Genomic DNA, 18,126 nt, shown 5'->3' on the forward strand with positions numbered 1-18,126 from the left:
GGTAAGTCTTTAGCTCGTCGAACGTGAGCTAGCAATCTCGGGTACATTCAAACCCTTTGCCTTTGATTGCCTTAAAGAAAGGCAGGCAGTGGTCTGCCGACTTGGACATGAAGCAGCTCAGAGCGGCTATGCGACCGTTTAGCCTTTGAACTTCTTTTACTTTCCAAGGTGGTCTCATATCAAGGATGGCCTTTATTTTGTCCGAGTTGGCCTCAATACCGCGCCGGTTGACAATGTACACTAGAAACTTACCCGAGGTGACACCGAAGACACACTTGTTCAGGCTTAGTCTCATGTTATATTGACGCAGAATTTGAAAGACAGAATCCAAGTCTTTTATTAATTCTCATGAAAACTGTGTTTTGACTACCATGTCGTCTACATAACATTTGATTTTCGTGCCAATTAAAGGTCGAAAAAGTTTATTTACAAGTCTTTGAAAGGTCGCACCAGCATTCTTTAGCCCGAAGGGCATGACCTTGTAACAGTACAAGCTGAACTCGGTAATGAAGCTGGTTTTTTCTTGTTCGGACTGGTCCATCTTGATCTGGTTGTAGCCTGAGTAGGTGTCCAAGAAGCTTAGCAGCACATGTCCCGAGGTCGCGTCCACTAAGCAGTCAATTCGGGGCAGGGGAAAGCAGTCTTTTGGGCAAGCTCGGTTCAGGTCGGTGTAGTCGACACACATGCGCCACTTGCCGTTGGCTTTTTTCACCAGCACTGGGTTGGCTACCCAGCTCGGGTAATGAACTTCCCTTATGAAGTCCGCTGCGATGAGCTTTTCGACTTCTTCGTCGACCGCCCTCCAACGCTCCAGGGCTAAGTTGCGTTTCTTTTGTCTAATGGGTCTGACTACAGGGTTAGTGTTAAGCTTGTGAGTTATAAGGCCAGGGTCGATATAGGACATATCTGCTGCGGACCATGCAAAAATATCTAAATTTTGGAGTAAGAAACTTACCAGTTCAGTTCGTAAAGGCTCCCTGACGGAGGTACCGATCTGGAGTCTTTGCGCCGGATCTGTAACTGAGGTCGGGACTGCGACTGTTTCCTCAGTGGGCGAAGCTCGTTCCTCACCCTGCTCCGCAGGCCGCTCCAGTTCAAGGTCGTCGGCTGCCTTGGTTTTTCCCTTTAGGGCGGCAACATAGCATTTGCGGGACTCAAGTTGGTCGCCCCGCGCTACCCCCACACCGAAGTCCGTTGGGAACTTCATTGCCAGATAATAGGTGGAGACTACAGCACGCAGAATATGCGTAATTGGTTGCCCTATTATGGCATTGTATGGGGAGGGGGTCGCGACCACCAGAAAATTGTGGTTGAGTCTTACCGCGCATGGCCATGTGTCGACTTCCACAGGTATTGTTATCTTCCCCAGGGGCCTGACTTCCTCTCCGCTGAAGCCCACCAGAGAAATGTGCACGGGCTTCAACTCGCTTTTCTACAACTGCAATTGGTCGAACATCGATCTGAATAGAATGCCCGCCGAACTGCCTGAGTCTACCAGTATGTGCCAGACTTCGAAGCCGTTGATCCTTAGCTTTATGACGAGCACGTCGTCGTGGGGGTAGTGAACACCTCGCACGTCGTCTTCTATAAAAATTATCGGTTCTTCTGTCTTCGGCCTCTTGGGAGGGTTCTGCTCCTCTCGGGCTGCTTTGCGAACTGACGTCCTTGCTGCCGCCGAAGTGCATCCTGCCACCACCAAACCGCCCACTATCACGTGGATGGTTCACTGGACTGGCATTTCTTCTAGGGGAGGTCGCTGCAAGACTTCGGCCAGTCTGTTGCTCGGCTCGGGGACATCCTTCCCGTGTTCCCCTTGCCGACCTGCTTTATTATTATTGTCATAATGTACAAAATTTCTTAAGTACCCACGACGGATGAGTCCTTCTATCTCATCGCGGAGATTATTACAGTGCTCAGTGCTATGACCGTGATCTTTATGAAAACTACAATATAAATTTTTGTTCCTCTCGTTTGGGTTGCTCTTCAGGCGTGGTGACCACTTTATGTAGGGGGTGTCCTTGATCATCATCAAGATCTCGGTCCGCCTTGTGTTCAATGGCGTGTAGCCCGTCCGAACTGCTAAGGGAGCTCGGGATGGTTGGCTTGGCTTCGCTTCTTGGTTCTGGCCTCTTCTTTCGCTGGGGTTGGAGGGCTCGCCTTCTCTTTTTCTTTTTTCAACCCCGCCTTCGTTTCACTGGTTGATCTCTTCCTCTGTCCTCATAAACTTGTCCACGAGCTTGAGGAAGTCGGCCACGGTTGCTGGCTGGCTGGCCACCATGTGCCATTTGAACTCTTTGTGCGTCACCCCTCTTTTGGCCGCGGCGAGCTGTACCGCGGGGTCTAACCGAGGGATCTGCAAACATTATTCATTGAACCGTTTGATGTAGCTCCGGATGGGTTCTCCCTCTCTTTGGATTACTTTGAAGATACTTTCCTCAGTTCTGGGATACCTTTTGATAGTAACAAAGTGCGCAGTGAAGGTCTGCACGAACTGGGGCCAGCTTCTTATTGACCCAGAAGCTAGGTTCCGGTACCAGGTGCGGACCACCGCTCTGAAGGTGGTGGTGAAGGCCACACACATGCATGACTCGCTGGCCCTAGCGAGGTGCATTTGCGACTAGAACGCGTCAACGTGGTCGTTGGGGTGAAAGGACCCATCATATTTGTCTAGAGACGGGAGTTTGAAATCTCTAGGCAAGGGGACTGCTAGAAGTTCTGCTGAAAGGGGAGAAGGAACTGAGAGAATGGGGACGGTTTTTACCTCACCCGAGCTCGTTTCTTCTTTGCCTCTGAGCTCAAGTAGCACACGAGTAGCAGTTCGGTGACTTCGCCGGTGCCTTCTTTGAGTGGGCCTGGTGCTGGCGTTGCTGGCCTCTGTGTTGCCGAGCTCAATGGGCCCGAAATGTTGGCCTGCTGCTAAGGCGTTGAAGCGGTTCTCCGTGAGTAGGAACTCGGGCTTGGAGCGCCGGGGTGACTTCGTGGGCGAGGTTCCTGACCCACCCGCGAGCTGCGAGGCGGGGGTGATCTTTCTTTGCTTACGGCCCGGGGATGAGGCCTGACTATTAGGGGGGTTTTGTGGTCGGGAAGCCTCTCCTTGGTGAGGTCGTCCACCTTGAAGGGAGGCCTTGACCGGCTTTGAAACAGGGTGCCAGGGGAGAAGCAGTGGTTGGTTCAATGTTAGCTGAGGGAATTGTTGCTGATAATGGTGTTGGGAGAGGTGCTGCAACACCTGGTGTTGCTGGAGTTGGTGCTGCTAGAATTGCTGCATTTGGGCCTGCATTGCCCGCATGCATTGCATCAGATCATCTATTTGGTTTTGGCGGGCTGCCCAGTGGGACAGCAGTTGGTTCCGCGAAGTTCATTTCGATGGGGGAGTGGAAGAGGAATGTTCAGCGAGGGAGTGTTCAGAGGTGCCACCGCCTGTGGCACATTCAAACTTGGGATCCCATCTGCTGAAAGGGGAATGGTGAACTGCCCAATGCACACTGCCGGAACATGAAGTTGTTCTCCGGTAGTGGCTGTTTCGGTTCGACATTCGGCACTGCTGGAGGAGGCCATTTCGGTCTTGGAGTTTTTGAAAGAATGGTAGGTAAAAGAGATTTAGAGGGAGGCTTTTAGAAGCTTTCCCACAGACGGTGCCAATTGATGGTGCACAATCCGGCCGGTCTTAGTTGTCAACGAATTCGCCTCTGAGCTGGAGTGTCAGGGAGCCTGAAACGGGAAAGATGAGAGAACTCCGGGGGGAACCCAGTGTGATAACTCCGAATCTCAAGTCAGTAATCTCTCAAAGGCAAAGTGTAGACCAGATAGCGCAAAGTTCACATACCTTGTTTGTTGGGGGCAGGGGGCCTTTTATAACCACTTCGTGCACTCGCTCCGAGACCCTTGTCAGGTCGGGTATGATTACCCTTGCGTCTGTCAATTCGGCCGTCGTCCTTTCTGCTAGGACATAACCATCAATGCCTAACCGTCTCTCTAACTAGAGATGGGGGTGTCAGGAGGCAGTGGCTGGTGGCCGTTTAGAGTGCGGCCGTCAAGCGTCAGATCCCAAGTCAGTCAGGTGCGGTGCCCTCGGGTACGGACTTCCTCAGTGTCAGGCATAGTACGGTTTGTTTGGTTTTGGTGCCTCGAAGGTGATGTGGTGGAGTGGTGAGCAAGGCGAAGTCTTGAGTTCGGAGGTATGTATAGGGCAGGTCAGTTCGGCGAGGGGTATCCCGAGCTGTTACAAGGCAGGTCAGTTCGGCGAGGTGTATCCCGAACTGTTACAAGGCAGGCTAGTTTGGCGAGGTGTGTCCCGAACTGTTGCAAGGTAGGCCAGTTCGGTGAGGTGTATCCCGAACTGTTACAAGGCCGACCAGTTCAGTGAAGTATGTCCTGAACTGTTGCAAGGTAGGCCAGTTCGGATTACTTTCTGGTTTGGGACCAAGGGTGAGTTCGGGCCCCTAGTAGGGAGTTCTGACCGCTGGTTTCTCCCCTTGGTGCTCGTGCCTTAGGCTTGCTTTTGTGCCGAGCTGTTGCCTTTGCCACGTGTCGCATAACTGTGAGATTGGGCCAAATCTTCCTTCATCAGACACAATTGAGCACAATTTAATGTAATCTTCTCCTTAATGAATTGTTGTAATAGTTGACCTTTGAGCAGTTTCAAAATCATTTAAATTATTCAATAGCCTTAACATGCTCTAATTGCTTGGAGCTTCTTTAGCTAGAGAGATATGGTGATTATGTAGAGTAGGGGCGAAGCTAGTATTTTCTTTTGGGGGGCCAAATTGTAATAAACATGGATATGGGGGGCAAAAGTTAATAAATATAGGTAGGGGGACCAAAATATAAGTAAAGTTAAAATGGATATTATAGGGATTTTCAACGCATAGGGGCTGCCACCCCCTAGCTCCGCCCCTGATGTATAGATCATAAAGTATGGGCATCAAACTCAACAAAGCTTTCCTTTCTTCATCTTTTTAGCATGCTTACTTTTATACATTTTTAGCATAAAGAAGCTTACTAAAGATTGCTTCACAAAGTCCTCTTTGGATATGGTATTTTGCAAGAGGGGATGGTATTTTGGAGATGGTATTCTGCATGTCAGTTCCTCAAGAAGAGGTTATGGAGGAGATGATAGACATCTGACGTCCGATGGGCGATGGCAACGATAGATGAAGGAAGAACTAGGGTTTTAGTTTCAGCTGCTACCTCTGTTATGTAGTCTGTTCAATTCTTTCTTCTTTGAGTATTTCTTTGTCCTTTGTGGAGTGGTAGTCAGCTACGATAGACGTTAGACATCCGGCGGGCAACAATGACGATAGACAAAGGAAGAACTAGGGTTTAGTTTCAACTGCCACCTTTGTTCTGTAATCTATTTAGTTATTTCTTCTTTGAGTCTTTCTCTGTCCTCTATCGAGTGGTAGTCAAGAGACTAGTCTCGAGAACTTTTTTGTTTTTGTCTTTTAATCTTTTACTTTTTTGTTTTTTACACTTTTTGAGTTTTTATAATTTGTATAATGTTTAATTAATTATTAATTGAAATTGTTAAAATGTTATCTATTAATCAAATAAAAAAAATAATATATAATGTAATAATATTATAGTATAAATATTATACAAATAATATGTAATATTATATATATATTAATCGGGTCGGGTGGGGCGGGGATTGCATTTCCCATTCCCGTCCCCAAACCCGATCAGGAATTCAATAATAACCCCATGCTCGACCCGATCCACCAAAGTACTCCCCATACTTGATCCAGGCGGGTCGGAGAGCCCCGGTATCCGTCGGGGACGGGGAAAATTGCCATCCCTATATATTAGATTTAATTTGATGGAGTTAAAAATCGAGCAGAAATCGGCTATGTGCCTATGCCCATGGGGTAACCCTGGTCTAAAACCTGTGAAATCAGGGCCTCCCGTGTATTTCTGCGGCCTCACCTTATTTCACTCTGTCCCGTTCATTGTGATCCGATTATTAATCTAATACAGCTAGCAACCAAACCCGAGCTTAATCGAATCAGATGTTGAATCGGGTTTCAGATGTTCGTGGTCCGTTCCACGCACCCAATTGGGGACACAGCAGATCGGGACTAAAAAATCGCCAGCAGATAAGAAGCACATGAACTGATCTGAGCCATTGGTATTGATAATTTATCAGAAGTCAGTGATATTGGTAGTCCTTATCCATTCACAGGGGGCCATGGTTGCTTAATATATTATAATCATACTCAGTACGTTGCAGCTTTATACTGTAACTTGCATATATTGGATCCACTTACCTTGCGACAACAAAACCCAACATCTGATATTTTTAACTGCAAATCCGTGGAGCTCTGTCGTTTCTACCAAGAGTGTCGAGTTGGTGGGTGAGCAACTGGACTTTGACATCCGTAGATTTTTATACTTTCTGATCAGACTATGCAGTTGGTGGATAGTCACTCTTCAGTCTTCAGTCCTTTTCTTTCATCACCTTTATATGGGTCGGGTCGGGTCAGGTCAATTAAGTCCTGTCCTTGTTATTCAGAACTCCCAATCCAAGCTTTAGCCCCACGGTGCATTTTTTTTGTGGGTGTTTAGTTTATTGTCGTCTCATTTTGTTTGTTAGTGTATGCAATTATATTGTATATATTTTTTTGTTTGGTAAGATGTGTTTTAACAACATTTTCTTAAAAAAGCAACATAATAGTGTTGTCAAAAAATGATTTATAAAATAGAAGATGGCACCATTTAAACACTGAAATGGTAAGATGTGGTGTTGTTTTTTTGAAAACGTCAATGGTATCTGATGTAATCGTTTTCGGCCACGTACCAATGTTTTGTGATGTAAAATTTTTTGGCTAAGTACCTCGTTATTTGACCCAGTGGTGGTGTGCCTTAGTGATGAGTTACTTGGTGGTGAACTGCCTACTGGCGAATTGCTCGGTGGAGAACTGCCTGAGGGCGAACTGCCTGGTGGCGAATTGCTCGATGGCGAACTGCCTACTAGGTGGCCGGTGACTTAGAGAATGCTTGAGCTCCCTGGTGCGGCGCAATCCGACTGCCCTCAGCATGAGGTGGTCTTCTTTCCTTTGTAGGCTGCGGGAGCTGAGGGACCTGCGAGAATTTCATCTTTTCCTCATCTTTGTAGGTGGCGGGAGCTGAGGGACCTGCGAGAACTCCATCTTTTCCTCCTCTTTGTAGGTGGCGGGAGCTGAGGGACCTTCGAGAACTCCATCTTTTCCTCCTCTTTGTAGGCGGCGGGAGCTGAAGGACTTGCGAGAACTGAATCAGAGGTCCCAGGGGTATTTTCCCAGCGGGGGCTCTCCGACGCTTAAGTTAGCACTCTTATTATAGAGAGCTTGAAGATAATATGAGAGAGCTAGAGAGCAGGGTTACTTTCCTTTTTTCATCCCCCTCCCATTTGGGGGTGAGGTCTTTATATACCAGAGTCCTTGCGGGTTAGGTGGGTGAAAAGCCTCCAAACGGTAAGACTCGTCGCATCCTGTCAGAACCGGGGTACGGTGGTGAACCCCTCGAGGTCGTCAGGCTGGCGCTTCTGTCAGGCGGCCAGGTCGGCGCCTGGGCCGTGTTGTCAGGGGGACGCCTACGTCAGTCGGTGGGTCAATGTCTAGGCCAGGTCATCAGGTTGGCGCCTGTGTTAGTTGGCGGGTCAGTGTCTAGACCAGGTCGTCAAGCTGGCGCCTGTGTCAATCGACGGGTCAGTGTCCAGGCCAGGTTTGTCGGTGGGCGCCTTATGGGCGGCTTGGCCAGATCATGCGCTAGGCTGGTCAAGGTCGGCCAGGTCGTGCAGGCCACGCGTAGTTTGCGTAGGCCGCGCGCCAGGCCGTGCGCGCGCCGCGCAGGTTGCGCAGGCGCGCGTCAGTCCGCGCGCAGGTCGCGCAGGCGTGCGTCAGGCCGGCCAGACTGGTGCCCGGGTGGGTCACCAACTTCGTAAATTTGTTGGCTGAGTGTTTTCCTAGTTGTCACGATGTGCCACGTGTCACAATTTCACTGGAGGGCCAAATCTGCCCTCATCAATAGCCCCCCACTCCCGAGCTGATAGTAACTCAGCGAAGGGAGTAGATTTCTTTTGGCCTGTAAGTCGATGAGCTAGTAAGTGCTGATCCAATTACTAGTGTGGCCCGTAGGCTTTGGGAGCGACTTGTAGTCTACTCTTCTTTGACTTTTGCCTGTGCTGGAGAGGCGACCGGGTCTTTAGTAGTAATGTGGCCCGTAGGCTTTGGGAGCGACCAGTGGTTTACTCTTTTCTAACTTTGCCCGTGCTGGAGAGGCAATCGGGTCTTTAAGTAGTAATGTGGCCCGTAGGCTTTAGGAGTGACCAGTGGTCTACTCTTTTCTAACTTTGCCCATGCTGGAGAGGCGACCAGGTCTTAAGTAGTAATGTGGCCCATAGGTTTTGGGAGTGACCAGTGGTCTACTCTTTTCTAACTTTGCCCGTGCCGGAGAGGCGACTGGGTCTTAAGTAGTAATGTGGCCCATAGGCTTTGGAGTGACTAGTGGTCTACTCTTTTCTGACTTTGCCCGTGCCGGAGAGGCGACTGGGTCTTAGGTAGTAATGTGGCCCATAGGCTTGGCCTGCATCAGCTTCGTAATGCCGGTCACCTACTCCTACAAGAAGCTACTAGGGGCTCGACCTTCGAGGCAGCACTACTAACTTTAGGTTGCCAGCTCACACAAGAGCCTTGGAAGGCTCGATCGGTAAAGCGCCTATGTAGTTAGTTGGCCGCCAACTCCCGCGAAAGCCACAAAGAGCTCATCTTTGTAGGGGGGACCTTGCGGAGAGGACTGATGTGGCATTATCTGAATTGAAAGTAAGGTTGGTAGAGCTACTTAGTCCGTTAGCTCCCTGCATAGTCTCTGAGTTCATAAAAAACATAAACTATAAAGCGATAGCTTCAATTTCTGAAAAGTGAGGACTTAGCTTTGGCAAGATGAGAACTTAGGTTTTTGTAGCGTGTTCCCACAGATGGCGCCAATTGATGTAACCGTTTTCGGCCACGTACCAATGTTTTGTGATGTAAAATTTTTTGGCTAAGTACCTCGTTATTTGACCCAGTGGTGGCATGCCTTAGTGATGAGCTACTTGGTGGTGAACTGCCTGCTGGCGAACTGCTCGGTGGAGAACTGCCTGGGGGCGAACTGCCTGGTGGTGAACTGCCCGGTGGTGAACTGTCTTGTGGTGAACTGCCTGGTGGCGAGCTCTCTGGTGGCAAACTGCCTGGTGGTGAACTGCCTGGTGGCAAACTGCTCGGTGGTGAACTGCCTACTAGGCGGCCGGTGACTTAGAGAATGCTGGAGCTCCCTGGTGCGGCGCAATCTGACTGCCCTCAGCATGAGGTGGTCTTCTTTCCTTTGTAGGCTGCGGTAGCTGAGGGACCTGCGAGAACTTCATCTTTTCCTCCTCTTTGTAGGTGGCGGGAGCTGAGGGACCTGTGAGAACTCCATCTTTTCCTCCTCTTTGTAGGTGGCAGGAGCTGAGGGACCTCCGAGAACTCCATCTTTTCCTCCTCTTTGTAGGCGACGAGAGCTAAAGGACCTACGATAACTGAATCAGAGGTCCCGAGGGTATTTTCCCTGTGGGGGCTCTCCGACGCTTAAGTTAGCACTCTTATTGTAGAGAGCTTTAAAGATAATATGAGAGAGCTAGAGAGCAGGGTTACTTCCCTTTTTTCATCCCCCTCCCCTTTGGGGGGTGAGGTCTTTATATACCGGAGTCCTCGCGGGTTAGATGGGTGAAAAGCCTCCAAACGGTAAGACTCGTTGCATCCTGTCAGAATCGGGGTACAGTGGTGAACTCCTCGAGGTCGGCGCCTGGGCCGGGTTGTCAGGGGGGCGCCTGCGTCAGTCGGCGGGTCAATGTCTAGGCCAGGTCGTCAGGTTGGCGCCTATGTCAGTCGGCGGGTCAGTGTCTAGACCAGGTCGTCAAGCTGGCGCCTGTGTTAGTCGGCGGGTCAGTGTCTAGGCCAGGTTTGTCGGTGGGCGCCTTATGGGCGGCTTGGTCGGATCATGCGCTAGGCTGGTCCAAGTCGGCCAGGTCACGTAGGCCACGCGCAGGTCGCGCAGGCACGCGTCAGGCCGCGCGCAGGTCGCGCCATGCCGGCCAGACTGGTGCCCGGGTGGGTCACCAACTTCGTAAGTTTGTTGGTTGGGTGTTTTCCTAGTTGTCACGAGGTGCCACATGTCACAATTTCACTGGAGGGCCAAATCTGCCCTCATCAGTACCAAACATCCCATATCATGTACATTTTTTTGGAAATGTTTAAAGGATCCAAATGAGGCCCTATTCGATCTAGATTAATTGGGCCCAAACTCCAAGGGCCTGATTCCAACTATTTGGTTTGATGGAATGGAATCTCATTCCATTTCTGCTAAAATGGCATTCCCCCATTTGATGAAAATGGAATGGCCATTCTCTCCTCCCTTTGGAATGAAATCCCATTCTATCTTTATTTTACTTTCAATTCATGTCTGAATCAAACAGATTATTGGAATAGATCATTTTGATTTTGATTTTGATTTCGATTTTAAAGGATTTTGATTTTAATTTCAACTATGAATCAAATGGATCCTTAAATTGCGATTCAAAGTATTGATACAGACAGGCAAAAACTATGTATTGTGTGATTCAAAGGTGATAATCATGGTTAAAATCGATTTCAGTTTTCAAAATTTGAAGAAAACATGGCCTAGGAATAGGGGTGGCAATTTTCCCCATCCCCGACGGGTACTCAGGCTCCCCGACCCGATGGAGTCGGGGATGGGAGGTACCTTGGCAGGGCTGGGGTCGGGGATGGGAGGTACCTTGGCAGGGTTGGGGTCGGGGATGGGGCTACCCATGAATCCCAACGGGGATGGGGAATACAATCCCCGCCCTGGGTCACATAATTCGAAGAAATCAAGAAAACTTGAAAAGTTGAAAAACCCTTAACCCTCAACTAAACCAGTTACTAGTCTTCATTTTTTTGTCTTCGACAGAGATGACTCAAGAGAGGCAACTGAACCAGTAAACCATAGCTTCGTCTTCGTCGTCAATCCGCCAACCGCCGTCGCTGACTGTTGCCATTGCCCACTTGCCCGTTGGACATCAATCAGAGGAGAGGCCAAAGAACTAAGAGACTTCGTCTTCGCCGCCTATTCGCAGACCGCTGATCGTTGTTGCCATCATCGTCGCCGTTATTATCACCCTTCAGACTCTCTCTCATCAGTCATCATTGACATAAATTTTCCCAAGTCCCAACGGTCCTCTCTCTCTCTTAGTTTGGAGATTCAAGTCTAGGACAGAGAATTCATCTTGACATAAATTTTCCCAAGTCCCAACGGTCCTCTCTCTCTCTTAGTTTGGAGATTCAAGTCTAGGACAGAGAATTCATCCCTGTCGGAGTTGGGAATGAAAGAGGATTCCTTTTCCGTCAGATATCGGGAACGGGGATGGGTTGATTTGGGGGTCGGGGTTGGGGATGAGGAATGTAATCCCCGCCCCGTTGCCATTCCTACCTAGGAAGGGTATTAATAACTGATAGATGTCTTTCCTACAATAAAGGCGGGCACAATTTGGGAATTATTTAAACAGATATCTAAATTTGGTTCATGGGTTTGATGAACTCAGATTTCAATTTTTTATTTTGTAACCCAAAATCAGTAAAACATTTCATGACCACTAGTCCACATAAACTAATGCACTAAAGAAATTTCATTTGAAGAAAATCATAGTTGGGCAAGAGCCAAGAATGCCTTGAATTGAATGAAATGGTAGGAAACACCTCAACATCAATTCCAACACCACTTAATCTCTTCTTGAACAGGGTTTGTTTAATGCATCACTCAAAAGTTCTACAAGACTAGAAAATTAATACATTTACTATTTCTTTTTTGTTGTTGAAATCAGCTTATTATATGTTTATTTTTGGTATTAGGGTTTTTCTTTTGTGGGTTCCACCTAGTGGTGGATCCCCACCCACATGACATAAGCCCTTAGATGCAAAATTTTTCCTGCTTACCCATATGGGGTAGATCAGATTGCCAGCCCAGAAGGCTGATTCCCATTCTCAATTTTGCAATCTAATGGCTCTGCCAGACTATGTTTGGAGATGTGGGTTGTCCCCAGACCATAGACACCAAACCCTTTTCTACCTTTTTGTACCTTTAAGCAACCTACCTGGATCTCATCTCATCTCAGCTCAGAGAGAGAGAGAGAGAAACTGTGGTGGGGCCAATATGAGCTAAAAAGTGTAAAATGAAAAAGAATAGATTATTAGGATAGGTGTGATAAATTGACTTGGGTTTCACACAAAGATTTAAATACAATGAGCTTGAGCGCAGAGTGCAGTTGATAATTAACAAACTATGTTCTGATACTGCGACTCCACCTAACCCATGAATCGTAACCTTTCATCTGTTTTTTTTATGTACCAGCATGTGAGTTGTGACCTCTCATCCAAATTTTTATAATATTTCTTTCTCTTAATAATAATAATAATAATAATAATAATAATTTGTCACTCTTGAACTCGTTAAAAGGCATAGAAATGTATCAAGTCATAGGCACGAGACGCGTATATAAATTCTTAACTATTTAAGGTTAAGTTTGAATAAGTTTCAGGGTTTGTGATTTGCACAAAACCCCAAATGTAAATTCCCATTTGGAAGGGATTCGGTTTTGATTGAACTGCTTTGATTAGGCTGTTTTGAAGAAGTTAATAAAATCACTTTTACATATGAAAAGTCAGTTTAGTAGCCAAATGAATTCGTATTTGGGCTTTCTGATTTAGTCATTGTGCTCTGGGGTGTTGGGGAAGATGTGGTCACTGTAACTTAGGAGGAGAAGCTTTGAGGTGCATCTGAAGATACTATCTTTAGAATGTTATTTGCCCACACTCAGTTTTACTGAGTTTGCTGTTGTGTTACAAGCAAATTCGTTCCCAAGATACAACAGAGCCTTGTGCGAGAATCTACAACCAGCAAAGTTGAAGAGTTTCCAAAGAAACATTCTGTGAGACTGTAGCAGGCCGGACTGAGAGAGAGAGATAGTGAATTTCGAAATTGTGTGTTTTGGAGTCTGATTCATGCTCCTTAAATAATTTGTGAAGAGGTATGAGGAAAATGTAGGTGTTGGTTTAGAGAAGTCACCTTGAACAGTCACAATTTCAAACATTGTGACTAGTTAAAAAGTTGGTGACTGTTAACTTTGAATTGAGCCTCTTGATCACACCCGATCGAATCGTGACCGTTGATCTCATCAATGGTGATCAACACACCAAAACCAAAGCCACCCATCGTGAGCCACACGAAGTGCGAGCAAAGTGTGCCTCTAAAGCGCCTCATTGCACACACACGCGCGCACACGCGTGCATGCGCGTTGTGCGGTATCGAATCCCCATACTCTCCTCTACTAATTCTAAGGAGTGTAAATCTACTCCTATTGAAATACTAAAAACAAACCATGTATTTATCAAATGTGGGACAAGTTCAAAACTTGTCTTTTTTTGTTTTTTGTAAGAGAAAAACTAATTTTTCAACTAAGTGTACAGGTGCAATTTCTCATGTAATTGACCAATCAAACCCATTAGATTTAATCTCTTATGAGATTAAAATCCAACATGGGGCATAAAAGTGCTTCGGCTTTGGACTGTTATCTTTCTAAAATCAACCCTTGCCAAACGCTCAAAACACTTTCTTGTTGAGCAAATGCTTTCTAGAGCAAAGATCAAAGTAGGAAAAAAAAAAACTATCCAAACAGAGGCTAAGGTAGCGGATCTCTTTATAGTTTGTACAGTATTTCCACTCGTGTGTCCTTTCTGACGCTGACAATCCGACTCAGCATGCTGTCACCCGCTTTATTAATTGGCCCTCACAGAATTAAGAATTTATATTCATTTTACCCCAGCCGGACACGGAGTTGCAATCTAACTCCAAGATTTACTCACCACCTCCTTAGTCCTTACACCTTTCTTATACAACGTGTCATCACATTCCTGTCGTCCAATTGGAATCTACATACCGACCCTGTCTTCGCATCTGACACATCGCAACGGGCAGAACTTCTCCTCCACGTGGGTCCCACCGCATTGTCAGTACCCATACAGGCCCCCACGCTCAACAAGCTCAATTGCTCAAACGAACCCAAGTTGTTGGATTAATACGCCAATGTACAGAGAGACAAACAATGTCCAAATGGTAACGGAATCTGATCAAATGCAATAAGCACATGATATGTCGCTACAGCAACCTCGATCCAATGGTCCTAATTATAGAAGGAAATTAGTAAAATAAGAAAAAAATATTTTCAGTTTTTCACCGTTCCCGGTCAAATCCTTACCATACATCGCCAACCAATTCCGACTTTCTTTCTATAAATCCCTCCTTCAAGCCTCCCATTCCTCTCTCTCTCTCTCTCTCTCTCTCTCTGCTGTCTCTCTCGCTCTGCTCTCTCTCTCTCTCTCTCTCTCTCTCTCTCTCTCTCTTGCTGCGTTTCGATCGATCTGATATCAAGAAAGATGGCCAAGAAGTCCTCCGACGGTCTCATCTTGAGCTTCGGCGAGATGCTTATCGACTTCGTTCCGACAGTCTCTGGCGTGTCCCTGGCTGAAGCCCCGGGATTCTTGAAGGCTCCGGGTGGTGCTCCTGCCAACGTCGCCATCGCGGTCGCCCGCCTCGGAGGCCGATCCGCCTTCGTCGGGAAACTCGGCGACGATGAGTTCGGTAACATGTTGGCCGGTATCTTGAAGGAAAACGGCGTCAATGGCGACGGGATCTTGTTCGATAAGGGTGCTCGCACCGCATTAGCGTTCGTCACGCTCCGATCCGATGGAGAACGTGAGTTCATGTTCTACCGGAACCCCAGTGCCGACATGCTCTTGAAGGAACAGGAGCTGAATCTCGAGCTTATCAGATCGGTCCGTTCTCCCTATGTAGACTGGATTTTGAATATTATTTTTTTAGTCATATTTCTAAGAGATCGATCTCATATGAAGACTTAATTGAGACCGTTGGATTGGGATCTATTGTTTGATGAATGTGATGCATTGCAGGCAAAGGTGTTCCATTACGGATCCATAAGCTTAATCACGGAGCCGTGCAGATCTGCTCACATAAGAGCGATGAAGGAGGCGAAGAAAGCCGGCGCATTGCTATCGTACGATCCGAATCTTCGACTGCCACTATGGCCGTCTGCAAAGGAAGCACGGGAGCAGATCATGAGCATCTGGGATCAGGCCGAGCTGATCAAGGTCAGCGATGTTGAGCTGGAGTTCCTGACGGAGAGTGATAAGGTGGACGATGAAAGCGCAATGTCCCTGTGGCATCCCAACTTGAAGCTTCTGCTAGTGACTCTTGGTGAGAAGGGTTGCAGATATTACGCTAAGGTAAACAAAAATCTCTTGATTTTGTAGTTAATACCAGTTTTCAATTTGGTCAATAGTTGCTAATGGGTCTGAATCTACGGATCAACCCAAGGCCGGAGTCCTTGGACATTTGGTTTAGATTTTTTCTTGCTCAGCTTTTCGCAATCCGTAACGGGTGGGACCAACCAATTACTTGGTTGGTTGTGGGTGGTGAGATTAAATAGATGGTGGGTCCCCTGCTGGTATCTTTTCAAAGGGAAAGGGGGAACAGGATATCAAATGGGGTGGATAATGGATTCATAGTGTAGTGGGGTTTCAGACTTTTGTCTGCTTTGTTCAGGACGAAAGCTGATTGGTACTATTTGTAAAATAAACATAGTTACTGGTCATATGTTTGCACTTATATTTTGGAACCTTGTTTGGACTTAAGCTATTTGTCAGTTCTAATCAAAAAGATTCAAAAAGAAAGTTGGGTAGCCAAAAATGTTTTAGGTTGTACCAACTAATGCCAACCAGTGGCAGCTACCATGTGAAATCTCTTGGCTTGGAACTAGGAATCATCAACCACTTGCCTTGTATTGACAAAAGATATAGCTGATCTGAATCCATGAACTCCTCTATTAGCACAGTCCAGGATTTTTATTTATGTAGGGAGAATGACGGTTCAGCCCAGTGTCAGAATTTTTCACGGACGGGCATTGATGTTATAAAATGTGTTTTTTTTTTTTTTAATGTTTATAGTGAAATTCAGAAATTTGTATTGGGCCTGTCCGTACTGGAATTAGTATTCGGTTGCCCAATCTAATTATTGAGCTTATAAAAAAAATCTAATTTTGGGTTTAATGAAAAAAAACCTAATTCTTGAATTCTCTATCCTAATTTCCGAGGGATCGAGAGATGTTGTATTTGCCAGGGGATTTGACACAATTGACTCTACTACTGATTTGACACCATTTGATGTGTTTCACCATCAATATCAGTAATGGGAATATATGGACTTTTCTCCACCGTCCATATGTATTTTCATGAAAATACAATTGGTATCATATTTTTGCCCCAGTTTACTTCCGTGGAAGAATTGAGATGGTGGGTTGGCATTTTCTTACCTCAAATTAATTCAATCTTCTTGCTGATATCTATCTCCATTTTCCAACTAGTCTTATTTTCAGAGGCCCAAATAGGGATAGAGCAAGGAAACCTAATATTCCTAGGTTAAACCGTACTTGCTTTGGGGTCATGAAAGAAATGTGAGAATCTGTTCAACACAGGCTAACATATTTGATTGGATTTTGCCAGCACTTCCGGGGATCAGTTGAGGCATTCAAAGTAAAGGCAGTGGACACAACTGGTGCAGGAGACGCCTTTGTCGGCGCCCTCTTACGCAAAATTGTTAACGATCTATCGATTCTTGAGGTAAGTGAAATTAAATGTTTTTATTACGAGTAACATTATAAGAAGGATGGATCTTTCATTTTTGACCGATTAGCATGGTATTAGGGGCACGGGGGCATTAGTGCATGGGGATACATTTTAGCAATCGGTTAGGGTCCCCTCTCTCATAATATGAGGGAACACTTAGTGGGCGTTCTACAAGGTAAATTTTTGTTTGTTTTTGATTGTTTTTCACTTTTCTTATTGCTCGTTTAAAAAATAAGTCAAAACCGTTTGAAGTTCAAAACTGATTATTTCCGAAAGCAAAAATACAAAAAAAAATATGAAATTTATTGTTGGTTGTGCATGTGTTTTTTGTTTTGAAACCAAAAACATGTTTGGTTTTGAATTTCTTGTTTCAAAAAGTTGTTTTAATCTGATTATTTGATATCATGTTCCAAAAATCATATAATTTAGACACTAGAAAATCTGTTTTGTTTTAAAAACCATTGTTTTGATTATGAGGAAAGTATGTATTGTATATTGAAACAAAACCAAACCGTTCTTACATTTTAAAACAAAAACAGAGTTGAAGAACATCTTTTTATATTTTGCTGATAAAAACAAAATCATTCATGTTCTCCAACCCATTTGTGGCGATTCAATTCGATAACCAAGAAAGTCTCCCTCCCTTCTCCTTTACTAGCGATTGATTTTGTAGAATTGGTAGGTCCAAAAATTGTCTCCATTCGTCTACCCTGTACATCAGGTGATATTTTTTTCTTCTTAAACAAAGTGTTGTTTTCTATAAATGCAGGACGAAAAAAGGTTAAGGGAAGTACTGAGATATGCAAATGCATGTGGAGCAATTACTACTACCAAGAAAGGCGCAATTCCTGCCCTTCCCACTGATCCCGAAGTCCTCAAGTTTATTAAAGGATAGAACAACTTTTCATTCTCAACAATTTTAAAGTCTCACCGTCTGAGAGATTTTGTTAGGAATTGTTAGGGCTTTCGTATCTCTCCCCAAGTCCCAACTCTAATTTTGTTCCGTCAAATAATGATGATTAAAGGACATTTGCATCAGTCTTTTGCTTAATGTTATATATTATTTGGTTTTGGAAACGATCCATCCTTGAGTTTAGAAAAAAGAATGATGATCGACAAGTATCTTTAGTGATTTACTTTTGCATTTTTAGAAAAAAACGAACAATGGTGGTTACAACTATGCAGCTATTTTTGACATGAAACTTGTTTGGCTGGTAGTTTATGTTGATTAGCCATTGAAGGAGTGTTTTTGAGCAGTATTGCGTCTGGCATTAGCATTGCTGCCTAAAAACCTTAAATGACTGTTTATGTTCTCTATGGGGATGTTTTGGAACCGTGGCCGTTTTTTGGATCCACATGGGCATTTGTTGAAATGCCCATG

General features: G+C 45.7%; 1 protein-coding gene across 1 annotated transcript; it reads left to right on the forward strand.

Moving 5' to 3' along the window:
- Positions 1-14,132: 14,132 nt before the first annotated feature.
- Positions 14,133-17,827, forward strand: LOC148873287 (putative fructokinase-1). The gene is made up of 4 exons (XM_088942362.1): positions 14,133-14,879; positions 15,015-15,347; positions 16,623-16,739; positions 17,515-17,827. The coding sequence occupies exons 1-4, from the start codon at positions 14,481-14,483 to the stop codon at positions 17,638-17,640; spliced, it is 975 nt and encodes a 324-aa protein (XP_088798488.1). The 5' UTR covers positions 14,133-14,480; the 3' UTR covers positions 17,641-17,827.
- Positions 17,828-18,126: the final 299 nt, after the last annotated feature.

Source organism: Nelumbo lutea, chromosome 1 (genome assembly GCF_056320005.1).
Source record: "Nelumbo lutea isolate HS-2025 chromosome 1, American lotus-T2T, whole genome shotgun sequence".
NCBI lineage: Eukaryota > Viridiplantae > Streptophyta > Magnoliopsida > Proteales > Nelumbonaceae > Nelumbo > Nelumbo lutea.

Bases quoted from the DNA above. Each gene is read 5' to 3' on its own strand.
- LOC148873287 (XM_088942362.1), top strand. From the start codon at position 14,481: ATGGCCAAGAAGTCCTCCGACGGTCTCATCTTGAGCTTCGGCGAGATG. The intron at 15,348-16,622 runs GTAAACAAAAAT...GGATTTTGCCAG, and splicing joins GTTGCAGATATTACGCTAAG to CACTTCCGGGGATCAGTTGA. The intron at 16,740-17,514 runs GTAAGTGAAATT...CTATAAATGCAG, and splicing joins ACGATCTATCGATTCTTGAG to GACGAAAAAAGGTTAAGGGA.